General features: G+C 44.6%; 1 protein-coding gene across 6 annotated transcripts in view; it reads right to left on the minus strand.

Annotated features, from left to right (window-relative positions):
* The window catches only part of CNTNAP2 (contactin associated protein 2), a 1,225,886-nt gene that overhangs the window by 186,314 nt on the left and 1,014,396 nt on the right, over positions 1-25,176 (minus strand). For all 6 annotated transcript variants that reach the window (XR_012074163.1, XM_031674555.2, XM_072964285.1 and 3 more), the window contains one exon: positions 19,101-19,319. Coding sequence is in view for 5 of the 6 variants with exons in the window: in XM_031674555.2 (XP_031530415.2) it covers positions 19,101-19,319 (219 nt within the window). In the remaining variant the exon portion in view is untranslated. The remainder of the gene's footprint in view (positions 1-19,100; positions 19,320-25,176) is intronic.

Genomic DNA, 25,176 nt, shown 5'->3' on the forward strand with positions numbered 1-25,176 from the left:
ATAAATTTACACAGAAGTCAGCTACACCACGGTTATTACCAGGTCAGTTTAGATTTCATTGCCTTTGTCTAAATACCATTTCAAGACTTTTAACACAAAGAACAAGTTCACCGTGATTTTCTGAGTAAGTTACAAAGTTAGACGGAGGGTCATGAGCATGAAAGTATTAAAATATTCCTAACAAATTTCAAAGGATTCACTGGAGAATTACGTCACAAGTGGGTTGTATCTATAATAACATTTTCTATGATTTTTTTTAAGCAGCTGGTACGAAAGGAGGAACTCAAGTCTATATATGTGGCTATATTTTAGAGTAACAACTTTTCTGGAAATTAAATAAAATGAATAGTAGTTAAAATTATTAAAAGAACTGTCTGATGGGAGTTTAGAAAAAATACTGTCAAAAAGTAAAAGTAACTCTTTTATTGAGGACTATTTAGTAGGCACTCTGCCAAACACCTTACATGTGATATCCACCCAATTCTCACAACTGCCCGGCGGGGGAGGCATTGTTAACTTACCCCCATTGTACAGATAAGGAAACTGAGGCTTAGAGAAATTGAGTTTCCTCAAGGATTCATAACTCCAAAGTGCCAAAGCAGTGTCAGATCTGTCTTATTCTTGTGCCTATGGTCTTAAAACTCTGTTCTGTGTTGATGCCTGATACAGAAGAGCTTCAGGGTCTGGGGTCCTACAGACGTACGTGTTTTTGATGTACAGGTTTGGATATTTTAAAGGGGACGTGGTCAATAGGACGGCAGACTCTGGGTAAGGTTGCAGGCTGGGGATTGATTCTGATCCCTTATTCTAGTATTCTGAGAAGAAGGATGTGATGTAGAAGACTCATCAGTCCAGGCTGGTGGGTCAAAGGCTTTAGCTGCAGAGATGGAGCAGCATTTGCTTATGCCTGTGAATCCTTAGCCATGAAAAACAAATCATCACTCTATTGCCTCTATAAACCCAAGACATGCAGTTCTTTCACTGGGTACATCGACGTGAATGATGATTCCCCAGGGATTACTATATTGTAAATAAAATATTTCAATAGAGGACTAACTGAAGGGAGTCCAGTGCCCTTTTTGATCAAAGCTACGGGCTAGTAGATGGCAAAAGAAGTTATTAAAAGCAACCATTCTGACAGAGTTCCCATTTTGCAAGCTGCTCATCGGCACCGCTGTACACCTCTGGGCTGAAGAGAATTGGGGCCTTTGCTGTGATTTGGAAAAATTTCAATCCATTAATCACTCTTTGTGTGTTAAAATTTCAATTTGGCTTCTATCCTTTTAGCAACTATGGCTTTTGTCCTTGTAATAAGGGCTTTTCAAAGGGCCATTTGTTCAATAAATGCCTCGTCATTTAAATTTTCATCATTAGTCAGTTAAGACAATTATATCCTATCAAAATATGCTGAAATTTTTAAACTGTTGTTTTTAGATGTCACCCTCTCCTTTCCCCTGATGACAAATCTAGTAGTTTTTCATGGTGGAAACCATAAACGTACTAATAAGCAAAATGAAAAAGAGAATCTGTAATGCCACTCAGACAGAACTACTTTTACTTTTAGCAAAGAGCTTCTGTTTTTATCTATGCACATACATATGTGTACAGAAATCAAACAAAGGAAAACGTCGGATTGCTTTGAAATTTGCTTTTTGCACTTAACATATCATAAAACATTTTCCCAGCAATAAATCTTCAACCAGAATGTCTTGTTTCACATCTGCATAGCACCCCATCGTGTGATGCACTGTAACTTATTTTGTCATTCCACTAATATTGAACTTTAAAGCATATTCCAATTCTCATTTTATATGATACTATAATAAATGTCCTTGTAAAAACCTTTACATACTTGTCCAGTTTTTCCTTAGAACTAATTCTTAGAAGAGAAATTGCTGGGTACACAGGCATATACATTTTAAAGTCATTTGCAATACATTTTCCTCTAAGAAGATTTTATCAATTTGTATTTCATCAGTAAGCACCAGTGAGGTACAAGAATCCTGCCTTCTCCCCACCAATTCTAATTCTAGCCAGGATCCTTTTGAATTTATAGGCTGGGGGAAAAAAGAGTTCACTGTTTTCATTTGCATTTCTTCAAACACTGAGTTGAGTACTTTTTAATGTGTTCCTCAGTCTTATTTTTTGTTTCTTCATGTCCTTTGCTTTTTGGGGGGAATAAGTGAGAATATATTTCTTATTGACTGATAACAATATTTGGGGCTTTAATTCTTTGTTATAAATTTGGCAACCACATCCTTCTAGTTTGAGTTTGCTAATTTGCATCTAATGTTTCTTTTTCCCTATGAAAGGTTTCCATGTTTCCGCAGTCACATCTATCCGTCTTATTTTTATGATTTCTGCCTTTGGTATTAGGCTTATAAAGACCTTCTCTAATCCAAAATAATACAATTATTCAATTATCTTTTCTTTTAGAACTTTCATCATTTTACTTCTTTTAACAGTTTATTCTGTAATCTATTTGGAATGTATTTTAATGTGGAAACAATTCATATTTAAGGGTCTCAGCAATGGTTGAGAATTTGAAGAGATTTTTAAAAGTCTCTGTAAGCAAATGTTAATATGAAAAAAAAAAACATGGAGATTTAAAAAGGGTCAACTGGCAGAGCGAGTCCACCCAGGTTAGACTGTATTTCAATTATATCATTGAGGTAAAGATTTAGATATGTGCATGTCTGCTTCATTATGCGTGTACACAAGCCCTCGTTCAGTTTTTTCTGTCTCTCTGCCTCTCGGTCTTTGATTCTTTCTGGTCTTGTTCTTTCTGAGCTTCTGCACCTGTCAGTCTCTCTTCCTGCCTTTGTGTTTGTGTCTCTCCCCATCAGGACTGTCGACTGCTTTTGGTTAGTTTTGTGGCTTTCACCAGATCGCTTCCTCTCTCACAGCATCAGTTTTCGCTACCCATTAAAAAGAGGCTGAACTCGATGTCTCTGGTCCTTCCAGCTCTAAATTACTTTGGTCCACGATGTACAACCTCTCCCTCTGGGCTCACGTGTCTCCCTCTCCAGATATCAGCAAATTACTCTCAGTTTCTCCTACATTTCTTCTTGCTTTCTTTCCCCTCTTTGCCCTGCTATCTAATCTTTTCCCCCTCCTTCCCCTAACTGACCATAACATATGACTGTAGTCTAATTTGCATTTTTTGCATTCATTAAACAAAGGTTTGTTCTCCCTCTGCTTAATTGATAAAGGTAACTGGAATGCCATTTCTCTCTATATAAAGGAAAACCAAATAAATTACACTCTTTTTTAAGATGGTCCCTGATTTACTGAATGGGCCAGTGGAAAGTACTTTTACTGATCTAGTCAGTAGATCAGTAAAATGGTCATTATATATTATGCAAAAGATGCTAATGCACTAGAACCAGTGATCATTATTTGAGTTCAGCTTCTGTGCTCTATAGAAATCTTTCTTAGTGACAAATGTCATAAATTGAAATAGTAGGTCTGCAAGCAAAAATGCTACTTAACCTTCGTTAATTAGAAAATCAACACATTGTCATTGGAGAGAGCCCCCTGCCATGCAAGGGCTTCCCACACATTAGTCAGACCGGTGATAATTACCCAAGGTGAGGCGTGGGTTTAATTTGTAAATCATTTTTCATGTGAAATGCTATTCAAGTATTGCAATTAAAGGTTAATTATGAAAATGCTGTAACTACCCATAATGAATAATACAACCATCAAAGGCACAGAAGATTGGGGCAAAATAATCAGGTATTAAATTAAACAAAAAGGGTGAAAATAATGATCACAAGGAATTCTAAAAAAACACGCTGTCCTCACACTTGGAGCTGAATAGTTTTCTAAGGAACTAAGTTGGGTTCCAGAGTCCCTGTGTCCAGAGAGACTGGCCACTCATTCACCACAGAAAGCAATCGCACCAAAGCTCACACGCGTGGAATCTAATTTATCCATTTGTAAGTATTTATTTCATGGCTACTATGAGCCAGGCCTTGTCTGGAGGTTGAGAAGGTACTAGAAGGGAAAACACACAAAAGGTTTTGCTTTTGTAGAGCTTACATTCTTGCCGAGGGAGAGAAAAATTTAACAATAAACTCAATAAGTAAGTTAAGTATATCAAGTGTTAGGAGTCAGCCTGGGTTCAGTGGGATTGGGAGTGGGGGTGGGGTGGGGAGCAGGTTCTGATTTCAAACAGAGCCCTTGGGATAGACTCCTCCCACTCCCCGCACCACTGAGAAACCGACAGAGTATCCACATGCACATCCCTGGGGAGATAAAGGCAAGGGGCACTGCCCGCCTGGCGGGGGATGGGGGGCTGCCTCCAGATACTCAGAAGAGCAAAGCCACCAATCGGGTCACGTGCATAAGGCGCAAAGAAAGGCACTCCTAAAAAGATGGAGGAGACGTACTTCTTGCCCACAGGTTAACAGAAATAGAATCACAAACAGCCACACTGTGGAGCAGGCACAGCCTGACATAGGGGAGCCTGCACTGTGGCCACAAAGATCTGCTTCCGTGAGCCGGCTTTGCTGCTCCTGCCCTGGTCTTCCCAGCTCCTCCTGGGGACTTGGGCTTTTTACACATGAAACTGGCATAAAAACACGCACTTTGCAGGATCATATGAATAACAGGTGATAAAACCCCCTCCGTACTAATGCTCAGTTAATGGTAGCTGTTCATTACTATTATTACCATTATTCAGTACAAACAAAATTCTACAGAAGCACAAAGTTGGAAATTAAATATGGCTAAGATGAGTGTACACAAATATGATACCAGAGGTAGCATGAGTGTAATGGAATGCACTGTGACACCCCCAAATTCGTATGTTGAAGCTCTAACTGTGTGACTGTATTTGGAGAAAGGACCTTTAAAGAGGTAATTAAGATTAAATGAGGTCATAGGGGTGGGACCCTAATCCTATATGACTGATGTCCTTTGTAAGGAGAGGAAGAGATGCCAGGGATGTGTGCACACAGGAGAATGGCCACGTGAGGACACAGTATGAAGGAACTGGTCTGCAAGCCAAGGAGAGAGAACTTAGGAGAAACCAGCCCTGCCGGCACCCTGATCCTGGACGTCCAGCCTCCAAAACTATGAGAAATGGATTTCTGTGGGTTAAGCTTCCCCATCTATGATGTTTGTTACAGCAGCCTGAGCTGACTAATAGTGAAGGGTCAACGTTAAGCGTGGGCCAGTCCAGGCCTGTCTGAGAGAATGACCTTGAACTCCATTCTCTTAAATGCACAGTTTCCTTGAGAGGTTCAGGATTGGGACGGGGATTTTCTTTCTCTTGTCTGCTGTGGGGGCTGTGGCTGGATTGCGGGGAGCTGGGAGCTGGCATGGAGGCAGGGAACCCACGACAGGCTGGCGTAACAGATTGGTGGGAAACAGAGCTGCGACCTCTGTGTCCAGGTGACCCTTGGCTCTTCTCCACGGCAGTCACTCCTGGCCTGTGTAGGTGAGGGGGCAAGAGCAGCTATGGACTGGGACGGGCTGGGCCTCCTCGAGCGGCAGATGCTGTGTTCTGTATGTGACCATTGTCTCTTAGGTCTTGACTGTCAACTTGAACCCACAGAAAATCCCCATGGTGTCAGTACAGGTGTGTAAAATAAAACCCCAGTTATCTGGTTAGGCTGACGGCCTCAGAATGGCCCAGATGCCTCAGTGGTGGAGGGAGTTAAAAGATGTGGGACCACATTACTTAGTGCAGAGCTGCGTGACTGACAAGTATGGACCAGGGATGGCTCTGTCAGCCAGATATTAGACAGCATATATGAAAACCTTTATCCGCACTCAGAGAGCTGGGCTTTGGAGGAGGCCTTTCAGATAATGCTCACGAGTTCTCATTCACAGCATCATTCAACAGGATGGATTCTTTTTTTCAGTTCATTATCACTTGATGAATTTCTTACGCCCTCAGAGTAGAGGACATGCAGAATATGTGAATCCAAAATATTTAAACTGGAAGAAAACTTCAAAATAGAGACTGAGGACATACTGGGTTTCTAGTAGTGGAGGGCCCTCATATGTGTCTAATTGAGACTTGTTCTGTGATGGGGATGATGCCAGGGGGTCTGAACATAATCCGAAGGCTATGGCGGCAGGGCAAGCCTGATAAAACTTAGCTATTTCAGAAACTAATATTAATTGAATGCTAGCAGTGCCAGGTACTGTTTCAATCTTTGCATTTTTGTCTTCACTCTCAGAGATAAATATTTTTACCATCCCCACTTTACAGGTGAGGAGACGGAGACCAAGAAAGTTGACTTGCCCAGTGTTACACAGCTAGTAAGAGGCTGTAATTCCCTCCTAGGCTTTTTGGCTCTGAAGCCTGTACATCTTGATTCTGGGGCTTGTATCATGAGACTCTTCGACTTCCAACACGTTTCTAGGCATTGCTGTGCTTAGGTGTGGAAAATGCTGACAGAATGATACTGTCTGAGAGGAGTCATTCACCACTTGGCAGGGTACTGTCCCGGGATGGCTGAAGCCGAAAGAGGAAAATAAAGGAGTCTGGAGCCAGAGATGTGGACACAGGGTCACCCAAACTGGTCTCTAGGTCACAACGAGGAGATGCCGCTTTGGTGCTATCCTTGAAGTCCTATTTCTTCTTGGTACAAAAGCTTAATACTGCATCTTAAAACCAGCGCAGTTATGAGCTTGGCTCCTGGATGGTGGCAGGTTGATCATCTCTTCACACTTCGTCTGACAGCGCTATTTCAGAGGACTGTGGTTCAGTGGGATGTGGGTCTTACAATTTCAAGTCCTTCACAGAAGTGGGGACTGACAGAGACTACCTAGCCAGGTCCAAATTTTAAATTATTAATAGTCACCTTATTAAACTTCAGCACAAATCCAAATTTCAAATACATCAGCTTACCACTCTACGTATTTCTTTTACAAATATTTGTATGTTACTGCTCATATGATGTGTCCCGCGGGAGAGTCCTGCTCATCTTTGCAGCAAAATTAGCATCTTCTTGCCGCAGATCTTAACATATCTCATGTCTTCTCTCCCTCTTGCTCTCTTTATTTTGTCTTTAAACGTCTTTATTTTTTAAACAACTGTATCTAGTCCCTTTTCATTCAGAGCCAAGAATCAGACGTGTGATCCACCCCGTCACCTCGCTCTCTCACTCTCAGGCTCCAGACTTCAAACGAGCATTTGCAAACACTAGTCTCAGGTCAAGGCTGGATTTGTGGATCTGGGAGGGCTCCGCATAGCTCTGACCCCCTACCTCCCAGGCTGCATGAGCCTCCTAAGACAGGAGAGGGTACAAAAAGAAGTGAGGCGTCGGGATGGAGACGAGAGGGGAGGAGCCAGGAGCTGGCAGAGAGCTGAGGACCGCACCGCGGGGGTGCTGTGAGGTCAGGGCTGCAGGAGGGCGTGGTTACAAATGTTAAATAATACCGAGTCAAGGCAAATGAGAAAACAGCAAACGCCTACGTGACTCGGTTATTTCTGAGACAGGCCTTCCAGTGTAGTATTCGAGATACTTACTAGTGAGAGAGTAGCCTCAGCAGGTGAAGACTCACCCTTGGTTCCAGAGTCACCCGCGGAGGAAGACGGCGGCCCCGCCCGTCTGGGTGGGAAGGAGGCCTTCTTGCTGTGTGTGGGGACGGGAGGGGTGCGCAGAGCAGGTGGGAACAGGAAGGGCTGAGGGGGTGGGGGACGGACTGGCGGCCCCCCATCCTGAGCGAAGGGGCTCCCCGCACCCTCGGCTTGCCACGAGCCCGGGCCCGCGCTGCCCGGCTCAGGGTAGACGACGCAGAGCACGCCCCGCTCATCTCGCGGGAACGACGCGAACTCACGCTCCCGAGGAGGTGTGGTGGGACCTGAGGGAGGACAGCGCCACCGCCTGGACGGGGAGAGCAGAACCACGGGAGCGGAAAACGGGAAAAAGAACCCAACGGACCTCTTAATCGCGGTGCTGACATGAAGGAGCAGCAAACTGAGCATCACGATATCTACATGATCTTGGAAACGTGGGGGTGAGGACAAAGTATCGTGAAGAAGTGGCTGGAGATTGTGAGGATGAAAAACCTGTGATGGCCGAAGAGCATTTCAGGCGGTTGGAATATTGGGTCAATAAACCCTCCTCAAAGGCAACAGGAAAGGACAATGACATTAAAGGCCTGAAAGAAAAGAGATGGAGGGCAGATGAAATGCCAACACTTACACAACAATAACCTCAGAAGGGGAGAAAAGAGCGACTCAGGAAGGAACTCTCTGAAGAAATCATGACAAAGAATTTTCTAGAATAAGAAACTTAAACTTCAGAATGAAGTGCTGAACGGAGTAGATAAGAAGAAATTGCCCCTCCTACACCTGCAGCCGTGGTTCCTACCGAACCGCAGATCCACAGTCGTTTTCACACAGGAGTCAGGAAGCCTGAGAACACGGATGGCAAAAACCTCACGTGTTCGTTTTCACTAACTTCTAAGAGAAAATTAGCGCCTGCTTCAATGAGGAATGCAGAAAAAAAAATCACAGCAGCATTAGCAGCTTCTGTGTCAGTGGAGAGAAGAGAAAAATCACAGATTTTCTATCTTGTAGATTTTTTGAAGTATCACTTATGATCATGATGAATTTGAAATCATGAGTTATAAGTTGTTATGGGACCCAATGCTAGGTCTTGCTATGTAAAGTGCTAGTAACGAAGCACAGATATTACTACTGTAAAACAAATCTGCTGTTTTTAATACTTTGATAAACGTGCTGGTTTCTTTTGTAATTCTGTATCTTTTATTCATATAAGACATCACTCTGAGAAGAGAGACATAGATTTTACCAAAGTGGCCCCCAAAAGGTTAAGAACTGCTGCATGAAAGTGAAGTTAATAAATATTAAGGGCGGTTTCATAGGTGTACATATCTATCCAAATTCATCAAATTGTACATCTGAAATATGTGTAGTTTACTGTACAGGAATCATACCACAATACAGGTGTTAAAAAAGGCAAAAATATTAAAGGCAAAGAAGGACAGGTTCAGGATTAAGAATGTCACTTACATCTAACTTCTCGGGAGCAATATTGCCTATGAAAGACAAAGGACTGGTACTCTCAGTGTTGATTAAAGGCTGGGAAACAGTGGCGATGTCTGTAGGCATGTGAGGTCTCAGGAGGACTCACCTATGAAGTTTTAGGAAAAAAATTGCTCTTAAGTGAAAAGGAAAATGAATCCAAGAGGAGGCAAGATTCAGGAAATAAGAGTAAGTGAAAAGAAAAACAGTAAATTGTCATGCTTTCTGATAAGCAGTGAAAAATAAGCATATTCATAAGATTCTGCAATGAAAACTCAGATAACATCAGTGCAGCAGGTGGCGAGGTGGGAAGGAGATCAGAGTGTTCTTGGTCTCTTATTCAGGAGAACAGAGGTATCGATTTGTTTTTGTGGATGACAGAGAAAAAAAAAAGCCTAAGTGTGAGTCTTAAGAAGTTAGGCATAGCTGCCGGAGGAATGAATGTAGCACGTACAACTTTCAAATCAGGAGAATAATATTCAGTTTCACCAGGGAAAAGTAGACTGGGGGGAGGGCGAGGTGAGCAAGCGAAGAAAACGTAGTAGATCGAAATCACAGGGTAAGAAGCAGAAAATATACCCTAATGTAACAGTAGTTACAACAAGTGAATAAAAAGACAGGGATGCTCGAATTAGATTTTTAGAAGACTCAGCGCTATGCAGTCTAAGAGACACATTTAAATAAAGGGATCCAAACACCCGTATAAAAACACCAGGCTGATATTAACAACAAGAAGAAGTACAAAGTAGTTTTAAGAGCAGAAATAAAATCGTGAGATGAAAAACATCAGAAGGAATAGAGATGGAAATAACATACTTGCATAAGGAAGCGTAAATCACAAAGATCGTGAACACATCTAGCTAACGAAACAGCCTTGAGTAATTACAGAGCTACCAAGGATAGAGCTATGGACAGAAATAGGTAATTCAAGCCAGAAAGTTTGAGGTTTTACCCTCAGGATCTGATCAGACAAGCAGTACTAAGTGAAAGGAAGTACTGCACAGACCCTGTGACTCCGTAATTCTGCAGGACACACACAAACACATGTGCACACACACGAGAAAACCTCACCCGGATAACCGGGACATGCACAGATATATTCACTGGATAGTGATTTGTGGTGGCAGAGAGTTTGGGGAAACTTCGGGTTTTCATCATTAGGGGATGGAATAAAGCGTGAAAATACACATAATGAATGAAACACTCTACACGCAGTATTCACAGAGCTACACAAATACATCTTAAAAACATAAGGCCGAGTGAAAGAGTAAGAAACAGAATGAGATTTTTAGTACAAAACTATTTATATAAATAATGACACACGAAAGGTAATACTAACTATTAATTTTCCATAACACAGACATCTTTAGAACAAATATATAGACGGTGGGGCTGGAAATGCATTCAAGTGGGTGCCCGCGATAAGGAGAGAGTAGAATTGGGAATGGTGCAAAAAAGATGAAAAATAATACAGTGAAATTAAAATGAATGAGGAACACTGCCAGGATGTGACAACAGGACCATGAAATGAAGAGTGTGTCCCACACAGTCCTGCACACCAGGGGACCTTGAAAACGATGCTGGTGAAAGAAAAGAGGTTAAAATGCAGCACTGGGTGGGAAACAACTCTGTTAATTTAAACTAGAAAAAGTGGATGGCTTTTCTCGCTCTGGTGTATCACAGGAGGCACGGTGGGGCTGTGAGTATCCGTTCCTTCCTCAAAACTGTGTCACTGATCCCCATTTCTTTATTGCAGTCTTTTTCTGAGTGACAGTTACCATTTATTATCGTGAAGTTTAGTCCAGTCCTTGCTGAAAGAATAAAAAATTCATATGAGAAATTATTTGATAAATATATTTAAAAACTTTTTTTTCCATACTGATTTCAAAATTGGTGCCTTTCCATTAAAGTGCCTTCTCTTTCCATTAAAGTCAGACCATGCCACTGTCACGAGAAGACTGGAGCAAAAGACCACGGCGTTTTTTTTTGTTTTTGTGGCACGTGAGCTGTTTTATGCAGATGGCGAACAATAGGTTTGGTGGTTTTCTTAGGTTCAAAATATCTCTCTAAAGTGGGTCGTGCTCAGTGGTAGAGCACCTGACTGCAAAATCTCTCTTGTTTCTAAACATGTAACCTCTGCCTCAGTAGCTCAACACCTAGTTAGCAGACCACCTTTGGAAGGTTCGAAGGAGGTTAAAAGTACATTGTCAATTTGATTGTGTTGGGAGCACAGGCAAGGAAGGTAAAAAATGTATCTATCATAACTTACTTTATATGTTAAACTCTAACTGTAAGATAGACAGCTGGAATTGCAAAAGTTAATTAGTTTTGACCGCGAAAAGGCAAAGGGTGGGAAAACACATGGTGCCTATCAGTGTGGAAGGGCCCCCTCTGCCTGTGAGGTCAGTAGGGCGGGGGTACTTCTATTGAGAAGAGAGCGGATGCCTCGCATGTGGCTTCACTGCAGAGCCTGGTGAAAGGTGGTCGTGTTAAAAGAAGAGTAACTGTGCTGGCAGTCCTTGAACAGCGGCAGCTTCTGTATTTCATTCGCACTTTTGCTTTGTAGATAGTTTGCTGATTTCATCTAGTGACTTTTTTAATGTTATCTAGCACATCATTTTATTTTATTATTTCACCTATGGCAGTGGTTTCCTAATTATGACATCACTCCCTATCTCCGTTTGGGAGAGAATCAGGGGACCAGCTGTAAGGGTTGGGGCAGAAACTCTTTGCATTAGGGTCCCAACTAGCATCTTGGCTACTGACAAAATGGGAAGACCTCGATCTGAGAGAGGGAGACTGAAAACGATCTTGAGGGCCCAGACTGATCTGAGATGCTGCCTTTCATAATATGAATTTCTCTGTGACTCATTTTTTTTAAGGCTTCTGTCATGCTGGATTTCAGTCTGTGGTACCTAATGAAAAAGAAGTTTCCAAAGATGACAATATGGCTGTTAACTCAGAGAAGTAACAAAAAATAGAATTCACTTATTCATTCATCCTGTTGCTCACTCGGCAAGTTCCCTGGGCAACCATCACAGCATTACTGAAGATCCCTGTTGTCATGTAGCTCACCTTCTAGCACAGGACACACACAAATCAACGACAACATCGCAAGTTCTAAGGAGAATGTAAGATGGTAAATGACCGGCTGGGTTAGACTGAGTGGTTAAAGGCCTCCCCGAGGAAGAGCAGAGCTGAGACTGAATGACAAGCTGAAGCCAGCCTTCAAGACACGGAAGTATCCTAAATGCCCATCAGCAGACAAATGGATAAAGAAGTTGTGGTGTACACACCTGATGGAATGTTACTTGGACATAACAAAGAATGAAGTTCTGCCATTTGCAATGACGTGGATGGACCTAGAGAACATGACGTTTAGTGAAATTAACAGACAGAGAAAGACAAATACTCTATGTTATCTCTTTTATGTGGAGACTGAAAAATAAAACAAATGCATGTAACTAAACAGAAACAGATAGATACAAAGAGTAAACTAGTGGTTACCAGTAGGGGGAGGGAAGAGGGGAGAAAGAGGGGTAAGGGATTAGGAGACACAGCTTCTATGTATAAAATAAATAAGCAACAAGGATATGTTGTACAGCATAGGGAAATAGAGCCATTATTTTGTAATAACTTTAAAGGAAGTATAATTCATAGAAATAGTGAATCACTATGCTATGAACTTGAAACTAATACAATATTGTAAGTCAACTATACTTCAATTAAAAAAGGAAAAAAAAGAAGGAGCCAGCCTTGTCAGTATCTGGGGAGATGTTTCAGGCAGAGGGAACAGCCAGTACAAATGCTCTAGAGAGGAACTGGCTTGGTGTGTTCAAGAAACACACCAAGACCACAGACCAGTTAGGAGACTAGTTATAATGGTCCAAGCGAGAAACACCTGTGGCTCTGACTAGAATGGGGACCGTGGCAGGAGACCACAGTGGCTGCATCTGGGGCACAGTCTGGAGGGGGAGTCACAGGACTTACTACTGATGGGCAAGGATGTGGGAAAGAGAAGAAATCAAGGGGCATGCCAAAGTTTGGGCTCAAGCAAGAATAGGTGGATGGTGATGTCACTGACTGAGATGGGAAGGTTGGTGGAAGAGCAGATCTGGGTCAGGCATCAGGAGCTCCTCCCAGCCGTGCTTCCCCTGTGATGCCCATTAGACGTCCAAGTTGAGATGCCGAGTAGACAGTTGTGTAAGTGGGTGCAGAGTTCCCGGGAAAAGTGAGGTCTGGAGATTTCAATTTCAGAGTCATTGGTACATAAATAGTACTGAAAGCCCTTGGACCGGACAAAGGCACCCAGGGAAATGTGTGGCTGGAGGCGAGGAAGGCTCTATGACACTCCAACATTTACTGGTCACGGAGAGGGAGAGAACTCACAGGAGAGACTCAAGTTGCGGCCAGGGAGTCGAGGGAAAGCGGGCGAGCACATGCCACAGAATCCAAGACAGGAGAGTATTTCAAGAAGGAGGGCACGTGGGATGCTGCCGAGACGTCACGGAGAGAAGGCCAGAAACGTGTTCTAGACACAGTTCTAGAGAGACCCGCGGCGACTCTGACAACCTCTGTAAAGGGTTTACCAAAAGAGCTAAAAAGAAAAACAGCTTATTTCTGGGCACCATGACTGCTTCTACATAAAACTCTCTTGTTAATCCGAGCCCTTTGTGTGCATGTCAGACAGGGAGCCCCACCTGGCCTGCCTTGATCTTTGCGTCTAAGACTTGTAATCCACAGAGCACCTGCCAGGGCCGACTCGGCCGCCTGACCTCCTAGTCCCCCGCCGCAGGTTCCGTAACTGAGAGCAGCGTGTCCTCGTGGGGCGTGCACACCTTTGTAGGGGTGGATTTTTCTATGCCTTGTGGGCAGCTTTGCCTGCAGCCTGGAGCTGAAGGTGGCCTCCTAAAGCCATCGCACTTTCCCAAATACCTGGTGGGCCACACATGAGGCCCCCTAGATGAGGGACCCTGGTACAGACGATCAAGATGGCTTTAATGTTTCCTTCAGCTTGACCAAACTTTAGACACGTTTCTTCTGACCCTAGACTCCTGACTTCCCTATTCTTAGAGCATTTTCTTAAATTCTGTCTCTGCTCCTTTGAGATGTGTATCTTTTGAAAACTCTTTTGCCAGTTTCACAATCCAGGAATTTTTTTTTTCCTCAAGGACCTGGGGGCCATGATCTTGAAAGAGAAACATTCAGGGAGCTTCTGCCTCTGTCTCCTGGGTTCTGTGGGAGGGTAGGAGCCTGAAGTCCTCAGGGTGGGCAACTTGCTCCAAGTTGTTAAATGGAGAAGCAGCTCTCGTGCCCTCTCCTTCAGCAGAGCTGAGCTCACCCTGGGTTCTGGCCTCTCTCCCTCCCTGCAGTGGCCTCGAATGAAGTCTTCCTTGCCTGTTTAACTTTGGTACAATTTTTACTTTGACAAGATGAATGGTTAAGTCTCTCGAATCAGACTGTCTGGGATCAAATCCCAGCTCTGGTCTCTGACTAGCTGCCTGACCTCGGGCTGTTAACTAATGTTTAGTTTTAGTTTCTTTCCTGTGAAAAGAAACAGGAAGCAGCAATAGCACCTACTTCATACAGCTGTCGTGTGGATTAAATGAGGCAAATAAAGCACGTGAAGCCCTTGCCCCCGAAGTCGCCCTCAGGACATCTTAGCCCGCACGTGTGTTGCTGTTACGGACTCAGGTCTGCGGGAAATGGGAACAAGGAACGTATTTCCTGTGCTTTAACTCCTGCAACTCGGATTGTATATTTTTTATCCTAAGGTTTTGAATACTAGAAAGAACCATTTTATTCACACACAGATTTGAATGCACTTCATGATGGGGATTCCATCTTTCTGCCTTGCATACAAATGTTGGTTTTTCTACTCACTCTCTCGACGACCTTGTGTTTCAGATGGCCTTGGAATTACCCACTCTTGATTCTAGAACACTGAGTGCACGCGGAGCAGCTGACCGAGCAAGCTATGCTGTTGAGTGTGGGAAAGTGGGCAGGTGTCTGGAGCTGTGAGCCAAGGGTAGCGCAGAGAGTGGTCACGGCGCGCGAGTGCACATGTGCCTAGCAGTCCATCTACTAAACCTCAACTCTGCCAGAAACTCAGGCTGCCGCTCAGGAGAAAAACTTTCCTGATCGACAACCTGCCAGAGGACCAGCAGGCTGCAGGCTGCCCTGCTCCCAGGCATGGCTGAGTCCTTCTGAAGACCCTGCTTCTCCCATCGAAGCCAGCAGGCCTCCCACGCAGCACACAAGGCCCTGAAGGGGGGAGGATGATTCTCCAGCCTCTTTTGGGTGCCATCTTGCACAAAAGGGTTGGCCTCCATTATCCTCCAGAGGGATTTCAGAAGAGGTCAGAGCCAAGTGAGCTGAGCCTGGGCATCTGTCATTAGTTAAGATGACTGGACCTTCTCGCTCAAGGAGCCACTTTGGGGGCTGACTTCTCCTTGAAGCTGTCTGAGGTGGCCTCCAGCTCTCCTGAAAGCTGACCTCCTCCGTAAGCACCTCCGAGCACAGCTGCATGCTCTGGCCTGTGCTGCACCCTGACCCCTGCCCCGAAGGGCCGGCTCGCCTCTCTCCTACGGCTCACACTGCCCAGCCCGGGGCTGGCCGCCGGGCTCCAGGCCGAGGGCCCAGCAGACCCCGGCTCCCTCACAGCCCTGCTGCTGCTGCTTCAGCTGCCAGGACTCCCATCTCCCTGGCATGTCTCTGTGCCAAAGAGGGCTTTGGCTCAAGGCAGCCTGGCCTTGTTCATGCTTAGATAATGACCTCGAGCATGTCTGCTCTTCTCCATGCACGGACAGCAATCTGGCCCGTGGATGCAGGTCTGAGCACCTGTGGTTGACCGGCCTCCACCTGGCTGGCCGGGAACTCATCTCCTACTAGTCGCTCATGCTGGACCAAAGACACGACAAAGCTTCCTGTGCTTTTCAGACAAATACCGGCAACTGCTGTTTTCTCCCCACGTCACTTTGCATTTAAAAATTTACTTGATACTTTCTAACTAAACCAGAATCATAGCTGGATTCTCATAACTTCCAGAAGACCTGTGTGAACCTTCTTTAGCTGGCAGCTTCTAATTTGATCTTACGTAAGACGCTACCTTCTGTCTTTCTCAGTGACTTTGGCAGAGGAGACGTGAGCCTGGCCTTGCTGACGTGGGCGGTGGGCAGAGGGTGGCCTTCCTTGGAGTCTGCTCTGGGTGTAAAGCCAAGAAAGACTTCCGTTCTGTTATAGCTCTAAGTGAAGTATGAGCCCTTCCTTCCCCAGGACCCCACGGAGCTCTCGGGCAGCTCTGTCTCCGCAGTGGGCAGTGATGCTGGGCAGTGTTTTCAGATGGACACTCACTTGCTTTCTTGGTGAGAAAATCCCTGGGCCCTCGCATGCTGCTCTGCGGCCGCCGTGGCAGGTGAGCGGGGTGATGGCGGAATGACTTTGGATGTCAAGGGGCATGTAGCACATGAATTCTTCCAGGCTCGTAGGCGGAAGTGATCCCATGTCAGGTCAGTATTTCAGGAAGGAAGAAATGAGACCGTTGGAAGTGAGTTCTGTAGGAGGGGGTGACTATTACATGGAGGAAGAAGAAAGCTAAGGGCCTAAAAGGTGAAGGAAAAGGTAGAGAAAGACCTCATCTTCAATGAGCACTGGCTCTGTGCCGGGGACCCTATCACATCTCCTCCTGACATGCAGAAATTGTATACCTATTTGCCAGGAATATTAAGTAATGTGTCAGTGGTCTCTCAGCTGGCAAGTGGCAGAGGTGGGATTCGTAGCCCACACTGTTAGCCACACGACACTGGGAAGGGTCATCTCTTGGCAGCTCAGACCTCTTTCAACCACTTCTAAACACACAATCATAAATGGTTCAAGCTGGAAGAAGGAAAGTTTGGGGACAACTAAGCCAACTCCTTTATTAGACGAAAAAAGAGACTTGAAGAGGAAAAGTGGTAGGACATGTTATTAAAGTTGAACTGGGAGCAATCTCCTAGTTGCCTGAATCCCTGCTGAACACTCTTGGGATGACTGGCCGCAGGATTTCTTAGCTGTTGAACTTGTTTTTTTCTTTTCCTGGAAACAAGCCCCCCCGTCTGCTTCCCCTGGGGTAGACATCTATTAAAGAACAGTATTTTTCATACTGGCTCAAATAGCTTGTGTCTGGGAGATATGCCTCATGCCCACATCTCAGATAATGGGAAATTAGACACTGGGACAGGAGGCTTACTCTTTTTCATCAAGTGAAAGGAAGTCGCTGACTCATCACATCAGCCCCTAGTTCCGAAGCCTTGCTCTCCCCAAGGTCACCAGTGGTTTCACAATTACTGAAGTCACAGAGCATCTTCCTAGCTTTATTTTACGCCTGACACTTGAGATTATTTGTCAATAACAAGCGAACAGTTTCATGAAACTCCCTCCTCCCGTGACAGCCCCTCTTTTAGCTTTTCTTGCTTGTTCTCTTCATTCTTCTTCCTGAGATGCTATTTTTCCTGCCTGTCCCTTAAATTTAGGTGTTCTGTTGAACTCAGCCCTCAGCCCTCTCTGCTTCCATTTTATAAGCTGTTCCTGGGTCATCTTGTTTAGGAGAATCAAGATTCTTTCCAAGACCGTAACAAATGCTCACCCAACCCCTTTTCAATTTACAACTTAATTGGTCTCCCAAATTCTTGGAAACAACCTATTCAGTAGACATAAAGGGATAAAAGTAAAATTGGACCTCTGCATCCAGGGATATCTCAGAAAAATGAGAACCTGGGTCAATTAGATCACTTGTTACAATGAAAACTAAGTAGAATCTAACCAGCATGCCTGGGATAAACAGGATTTAGGAAGAAACTTATTCTGGGTAATCGGAGCAACACGTTTTGATAAAGTGAGATTTGCTCACAGTATTCAGCGGGAATCAGCACACCTGATGTTTAATAAAAACAATGAAAAAGCAACGTGTAGTTCTGAGAACTCTAACCGGAGGGGAGGACTGGAAGGGGCTGAGTTCTAGCTGGAGTGGAGGCATCAGTATTTGATTTCAAAATCTGTTCCTGGCTTCTGGCTCTCGTGGTTTGTTGTCAAGTCAGTCTTACTTCTGAAGCCAACTCACTGAGCAAACACTTTTGTAGTTTGCCCACATCGCACCAAAGGAGCGGCTGCCTAACATTACTTGTCTTTTTGTGACTTTCTAATGTTCTTAAAGCATCCCATTTACAGAAGACACTGTGGGGACTCTCACCCACACTGGGTGGAGCCAGCGGCCAGCTTATGTCTGGTTTTGCTCCATCTGAGATCACTGCCGCCAACTGACTGGATGACTTCACCCCCGCGCTCAGAGGGGGGAGGTTTAAGGTGCGACAACTGCCACAGATTCCTTCAAGCTTGCTTCCTTTTCTCATCCAATGTAGGAAAAAAATAGCTAATTTCCCAAAATATTAGTATTCTGGAAAACAAAATTTAAAATTTAACTAGCCATGGAAACAGGTATTGATGGAAAGGAACGTTAGGTTCAGTACGAATGTGTCGTAAGCAAAGACCAGACTGTGAGGCTGGGTCTGCCTCTGATGTTTAACTTTTTGCTCTGTTTCCATTTCTCTTCGGTGCTGATCTCTTGCCCATGTGGAAAGATGCTGTGTAAGGGGAAGTCTAAATCTTCCTCTGCCTTGAACCTTGAGGCTGGGCAGAGAGAGGAATGGATTTCTACTTATTTCAAGCGAACATGAACTTAGGGAGCCCATTCCTTTCCCTCCCTTCCTTCCTTTTGCACAGTTACAAAGTGCTCTCAATCATTAAGGAATTTTATGCAGTTCTAAAACCACAAACCTAAAACCGTACAGATCAGAGACCTCAGAGATGACCTAGCCCACCCTCTGATTTTGTACACAAGGGCCATGAGCTCCAGAAAGCGGAGACAGAACCAGATTTGGGGCTCCTGAGTCCTCTTCCTGGTTCCGTTATGTCTTAGAAGAGGCCACCAAAGGCAAAGACACTTACTTTTGTAAGAATCTCTATTGGAACCCTCTGTAGGCTGCTTTATTTTTTCCATTGGGTAAGTTATCACAACCAACAGAGAAGTCCCCATAGCCGTTCCATCACTTACCAACAAACAGCTGACTATAGAGCTCCAGGCGGGTGTGGCCCTCCGTGGGGGCCTTGCGGACCTGCCGGGGCAGCCGGTCCACCTGCAGGCTGGCCTGCTTGACGTTCCTCTCCGCTGTGACCCGGTGCCACTGGTCATCATTGAGCGGGGAGGGCGACCTGACCACAATCTCCACTGGCCCATTTCCGACATCAAATGAAAAGGACACTTCCGTGGCAGCTGGAAGAGCAGAAGGCATGAAAGGTGCGTGAATATTCCCTCCAAATACCAAACAGCAGTGAATTCTAGAGGAAAAACAAAGCCTGGAGGGAAAAGTAATCTAAGCTCATCATTTGCTGCAAAGGTTCAATGCAAATTATTTGAGGAAGGATAAGACATCAATCCATTGCTAAATGTTAACAACCAAGGGGAGGAGAATAAACTCGGATTGGGGGCCATGTGTACACTCATTTCCTTACTTTATCAAAAAGCTACCATCATTGCCGCTTCTCAAATAACAAACTGAGCAATGGAGCACTCTAACACAAGTCGAGTGTCTAAGATTTAATGAATCAGGATCTGAACCAGGCTCGTCAGATTTCAGAGCCTGAGATCTTTTGACTACATGCAACGTGACTCTTCAGGAGATCCTAGGGTGCGACTTGCAGCCTTGGCTGCCCCTTAGAGTCACCTGAGAGCTTTACAAAACACCTGAGTCCAGCTCCATCGCTAGGGGATCTGATTCAGTTGGTCTGGGATAGCCACTGGTATTTTTTCATAAAGCTCCCTGGAAAATATTAACATATAGCTAGAGTTGAGAGCTACTGCTTTGGGGAGAATTCATGAAATTCTATTCCCTTAATCAAATCCTTGAAGTTCCAACTGAAAGTTAGGGAGCTACGAATTGGGGAGGCGATGAGGATGACACATATCTTTTTTGGACTGCTGTGCCTGTGCAAAATGTAGCTCCAGATTCCTGATGAATAACCCCTTACCCGAATCATTTGCTGTAAGCCTTGGCTATGCCCCATCTGGGATGTCAGCTCCTTCTCATAGCCTACCATCCAGCACTGACCACAGATTGTCTTTTTCTCACAGATCTCCCCATCAACATCCTTCTTTAATAAATCACCTTTCAACAATGCAAAACTGGATTAAACAATTGCTTTGGTAACTCCAGTTGTAAGTAGCTTTCTTCCTTCACCTTTTAGGTTTTAAGTTCCTCACTGACCACCCAATGTTTCATAAACATGGGTATATTTTTCTTGTGATTGGCAAGAGAGGCAGTGTAACATGGAACAGGCACATGGGTCCCAGCTCCTTAGCTTGGTGAACTCCTTCCGACATTAAAGACATCCCACTACCGGATTTGCTCACTTAGCTTAGAAAGAGATTCAGCCCCTCCATCTCCCAATACACCTCTGCCTAATCTCTAAGCAGTTTGACCAAATATCTGTCTTTTTTTCCCCTCTAGGATAATGAAAAATTCAGCTCCTTTGGACTGGTACCATTTTTCGATGCTTTGCAAGCAATCAAACTTCCAATTTAAAAACCGCAGTGGGCCCGATTCTCTCAGGACCCTAGACTGTTCCCCGCCGCTGGGTCAGGACCCTCTGAAAACTGCATTAACTTTATTGGGCTACAGGCACATTAGACGCAGAGCTCAATTTAATCAATCTAATTGTACCAAGGAATTTTGATCCTTTACATCATTAGAAAGAGAACTTTCATTTTAACACCTGTGATGATTGCACATGTGCTCTGGTAAAATATCTTCTCCAAATTAGGAGCTACTACCTTCAGGGGTCATTGTGTGGTCAAGGTTTCAGTGAAGGATGATCAGAATATGAGTCAATGATCCTATGACTTCACGGATTGAATGACCTTTCCCTGAATTTCTGGTGTGGTCAGTGGGGAAAAAGTGACCTCAGTTTTAAGATGGAATCTGTTCTGTTCTTGCAGTGCTGTGTTTTAGCAGATGCATTTTTAAATGTAAGTTGTCAGAATAGCCAGAGAACAAGGCGTCCTGAGCTAAGGAGGAAAGATTGTTTCATTTTAAAGGCATCAACAGCCATCAGGGAAACAGAATTTAGGGATAAATTGAGTTTAACCCTAAGGTTTGACTGGGAGGGATTAATGCTGCTCTAATTTCCTCTCCTCCTCTCCTCCTGCTATGAAGAATTTTTGTTCAGTTCTTCAAATTGTGACCATTTGGAGAAACTCCGAGGACCAGCAGTTAACAGGGACTAGTCACGTTTTCTTGAAATCAATACTTCCCTCTAGAGAAGGAAAGGAGGCCTCCGGGGTCTTGCTGTCACTCAGTCCTCTCACCCCAACTGGGGGCAGTAACAGGGACTCAAGGCTGAGGGGCTCCGAGAGCAGACTCCTCCTCCCAGAGCCTCCGCCCAGGCTCTGCAGAAGAAATGTTCACAATTTCAGCAACTGCCACCTCCCTCCTGGTGCTTCCCGAGGAAGGGGGCTGTGAGGCCCCTGACAAGACTGAAGGAAAGGGTTCCGTTTTCTCAGTCATTCACTGCCTTTGAGCAATCCCATCTCCCAGGCAAACGGCAAGCATGTTTTAAAAGCTTCTAAAGTTCAGTTTGTGGCTGATTGCTCTTGGTCTTCTGGGCGAGAGGAACTGACATTTTAAAAGAGATAATTACAGAGAGAGTCAGCCAGCGAATAAAACGGAGGCGGCAGAAAAGACACCAGAGCCAGTGACAACACCCTGACTTAATGTGGGTCTCTAATTGGAGACCAAGGGGTTGCCCCACTCCTGCCTGTGGAAAAGGCATTTCTGAATTATTGAGACTATTCTTATTTCCAGAAATAAGTATTTGAGAACAGGATGCTTCTAGCCTGGCTTATTAGAAAGGACACTGTAGCAAACACTGATGGCTGCCTTTCTGTTAGTGTCAGGAACTGGGAAGCACCTGGGATTTTCTTTCTTGCGAACTGACAAGTTATCCTGCCATAGTTTCAGAGATGCTGGCAGGAGACAGCAGACTCCCGGGCTGGGGACAAAGCACTTTATTCTTCAGGGTGTAACAGGCAGCAGGGCCTCAGCCCTCCTGGGGTTTCTCTGGTCCCCCAAGTCCACGGGGGCCATGTGGAGCTGCAGGCAGATGCCGCGTAGGCAGCGAGTTTGCATCACCGCTGAGGAACCCTGAGTTCAGGAAACCCATGAGTTTTAAAGGGGCTGTTAGTGAACCTGCTCAACTCTTGCCCTGGGGAGAGACATTAGCTTTATCATTCTGGTCACGAAACAATTCTACCCTCTATTCTGGAGGAGGACATCCTATCTTCCAGGACTGTTTACTACACATACAACCTTTAAAAGGTATGAACAATGCTGACAATGCCTCTTTGTTCAGAAGACAAGCAGAAATGGGAGAGACTCATAGAGAATTCTGCCCTGACAATTAGTCATTCTCCCAGGCTTCTTGCTAGCCCACCTAATTCTGCCTAGGAAGCTATGTGCTTCCATACAACTTTATGCCTCAGGTATGCATGGTTCTACCCCAGGACCAGGTTGGGGGGATCTGGGTTTGTCTAAGTCGAACGTGAGAATTCCATGCTCCTTGCGAGTAACCCACGTAGGATGGGATGTATCATTTTCTCCTGGCCAGTAAGACATGAGGGGGAGTCATTAGAAGCCCTTTTGGCACAAATTTATTAGCTCATAAGAGAAGAGATAGTCATTTCTCTTCTGCCCCTCGATCTCGGGTGGAGGCGTTGGTTCCTAGTGTTGGTGGAGCCATTGCATAAGCATTGGACACACTGAGGAAGACAGGGAGGGCAGTGGGATGAATTTGGGTCTCAGGGGACATTGTTCAGCCCCTAAGTTATTCCTGGAGCCACCTCAAGACTTCTTATGTGAGATCGCCATTATTGCTAAAGCCACTTTTATTGTAGCTAAAAGCCTCTTAAGTGATATAGGGGCTGGCTTAGCAATCGGTATTCATGAGTTCTGGTCTTCACTTTGCCATGTCACCTTTTTTGGGCTCAGCTTATTGGTATCTGAGATGAGAATTACATCTACAGGTTCCCGAGAGTTTATGTACCCAAAATGTGTTTGGAAACACACTGAACTAGATGAGCTCTAAGGCCTCGTCAAATGCCAACTTTCTATTACCTGATTTCCAAGAGATGCTAAGAGAAATACAGCTAGTCTTAGCGGTAGTTTTAGACATTGGATCACTACAGGGAGAAAAGAGAGACATTACAAGAGAAATGTACAAGGTGGCATATGAGCTTTAGAAAAAAGCATAGAGGGCAGAAATTTGCTTTGATTACATATGGATCATGACTTCGTCTGGGTGAGAAAGCAATGAATGGGACAGAACCATGGACAGCTCCTGGTATATTTCCCCTGCCTTCAAATGTAGTTCCAGCAGGTGGCACTAGTCACTCCCACGCTAACTCACCGTAAGTTTTCTCCAACAAATCACTCCAGGCTTGGTGTACTGAGTGACAGATGTAACAACCGACCAGAACAGTAGACCTCTGGGCTCTGAGTTCTCCCAGAAGGTGAGGTAACATTCTGATATTGGACTCAAAGTGTCAGTTGGAAGCAGCAGAAAAAAATTGGTCATTCAATTTAGAATAGTTACAAAGATGAGGAAAGGTACACATAGTGAGCACGTTGAGAAGACCAGCTAACATGGCTGCAGTTTTGATGATGATCTGTTTCCATCCTGAAGTGAAGTTCAAGACTAGATGGCTTTCAAAGGGCTACCCTGTACCAAATCTCATTTGACTCATACAACAAAAGTGGTACTGGACAGAACAGATATTTAGCTCACTCTACAGTGGAGAACGTTATGAACATATTTTCTGCTTTCTCCTTCTTCATGAAAGAAGGGCTAAGTGTACATCAGAAGACAAAAGTACACACAGGAGAGGGTAGAAGACACAGGTAGGCTGAAAATGAGGTCACTGTGGGAATCAGAGAGGTGAGGAAAAGGAGGAAGCAGTAGAGAGAACAACTGTGTTCCTGCCCAAGGCAAGGGCTCCTCCACCTGACACTGAGGACCATCCTTCTTACCTGCCGGGGACATCCCTCCAGCAGTTCTCCCCTCTCCTCCACAGCGTCACATGTGTATTCTCTGCTGGGTCATCTGCATGAACGTGCTGACATGTCTCTAGTCTTAGCAGCCACCACCACTATAAAACCCTTCTCTTGACCTTATACCCCATTTCTCAGCCCCCTTTTCTTGCCAAATTCCTCGAAAGAGCTGCCTATACTCTCTGTATCTGTGTCTGTTTATCTCAGTCTTTCTTTAACCCCATCACTTAAGGCTTTCTCCTTCACTACCTTGTGAAACTATTCTTGACTCGGAGCCTTAGCGCTTCCTGGTCCCTTTACCCAAATGACTCTATGGCTGCTTTTCTATTGTGACCACAGCCCTCATACTACAAATTCCTTCCCTAAACATTCCATGTTAAACAGCAGCCCCCTCTCCGACCCCCAACTGCCTTTTCCCCTTTATCCTGATTTTTTGGATCCACAGAGCAAGTATCGCCATCTGGCACAATATACGTGTGCTCCTGGCCTCATTCAAGCAGAGACATTTCCTGTTTTGTTCATTTTTGTTATATCCTCAGCCCCTAGAACAATGCCTGACATAGAGAAGGCACTCAACAATTTATGAATGAATGAATGGATGAATAGGAACACTTCTGCCAAGGAGGCCAAACAATTATCTAGATAGTCTGAAAAAAAGAAATCCACGCATTTCCCTAAGGCAAACCATAACTCAGCACACCAGCATACATAAGGAATGCCATCTTGTGGCCTATAAGCATCTTCCCTAAGAGAACACAGTAACTTAATGTATATTTATCAGTCTAGGAACTTGATACATTAGTTGTATCTACTTGAAACAAACTGTGCCAAATGTTGTTCCCAAACATACGACATTTGCGGAACAAAGGCTTGTCCAAGATAAACTCAGCAGTGGAGCCAGAAGCAGAATTTTCTCCCGTTTCTACATCTCATGCTATTTCTAGTCTACAGTTAGGAAGGTTAGGAACAAGCACCTTGGGTCATAATTACATTTCTCAAATGTTGGCCTACAGAAGAAATTGCTACAGA

Source organism: Vicugna pacos, chromosome 7 (assembly GCF_048564905.1).
Source record: "Vicugna pacos chromosome 7, VicPac4, whole genome shotgun sequence".
NCBI classification, from domain to species: domain Eukaryota; kingdom Metazoa; phylum Chordata; class Mammalia; order Artiodactyla; family Camelidae; genus Vicugna; species Vicugna pacos.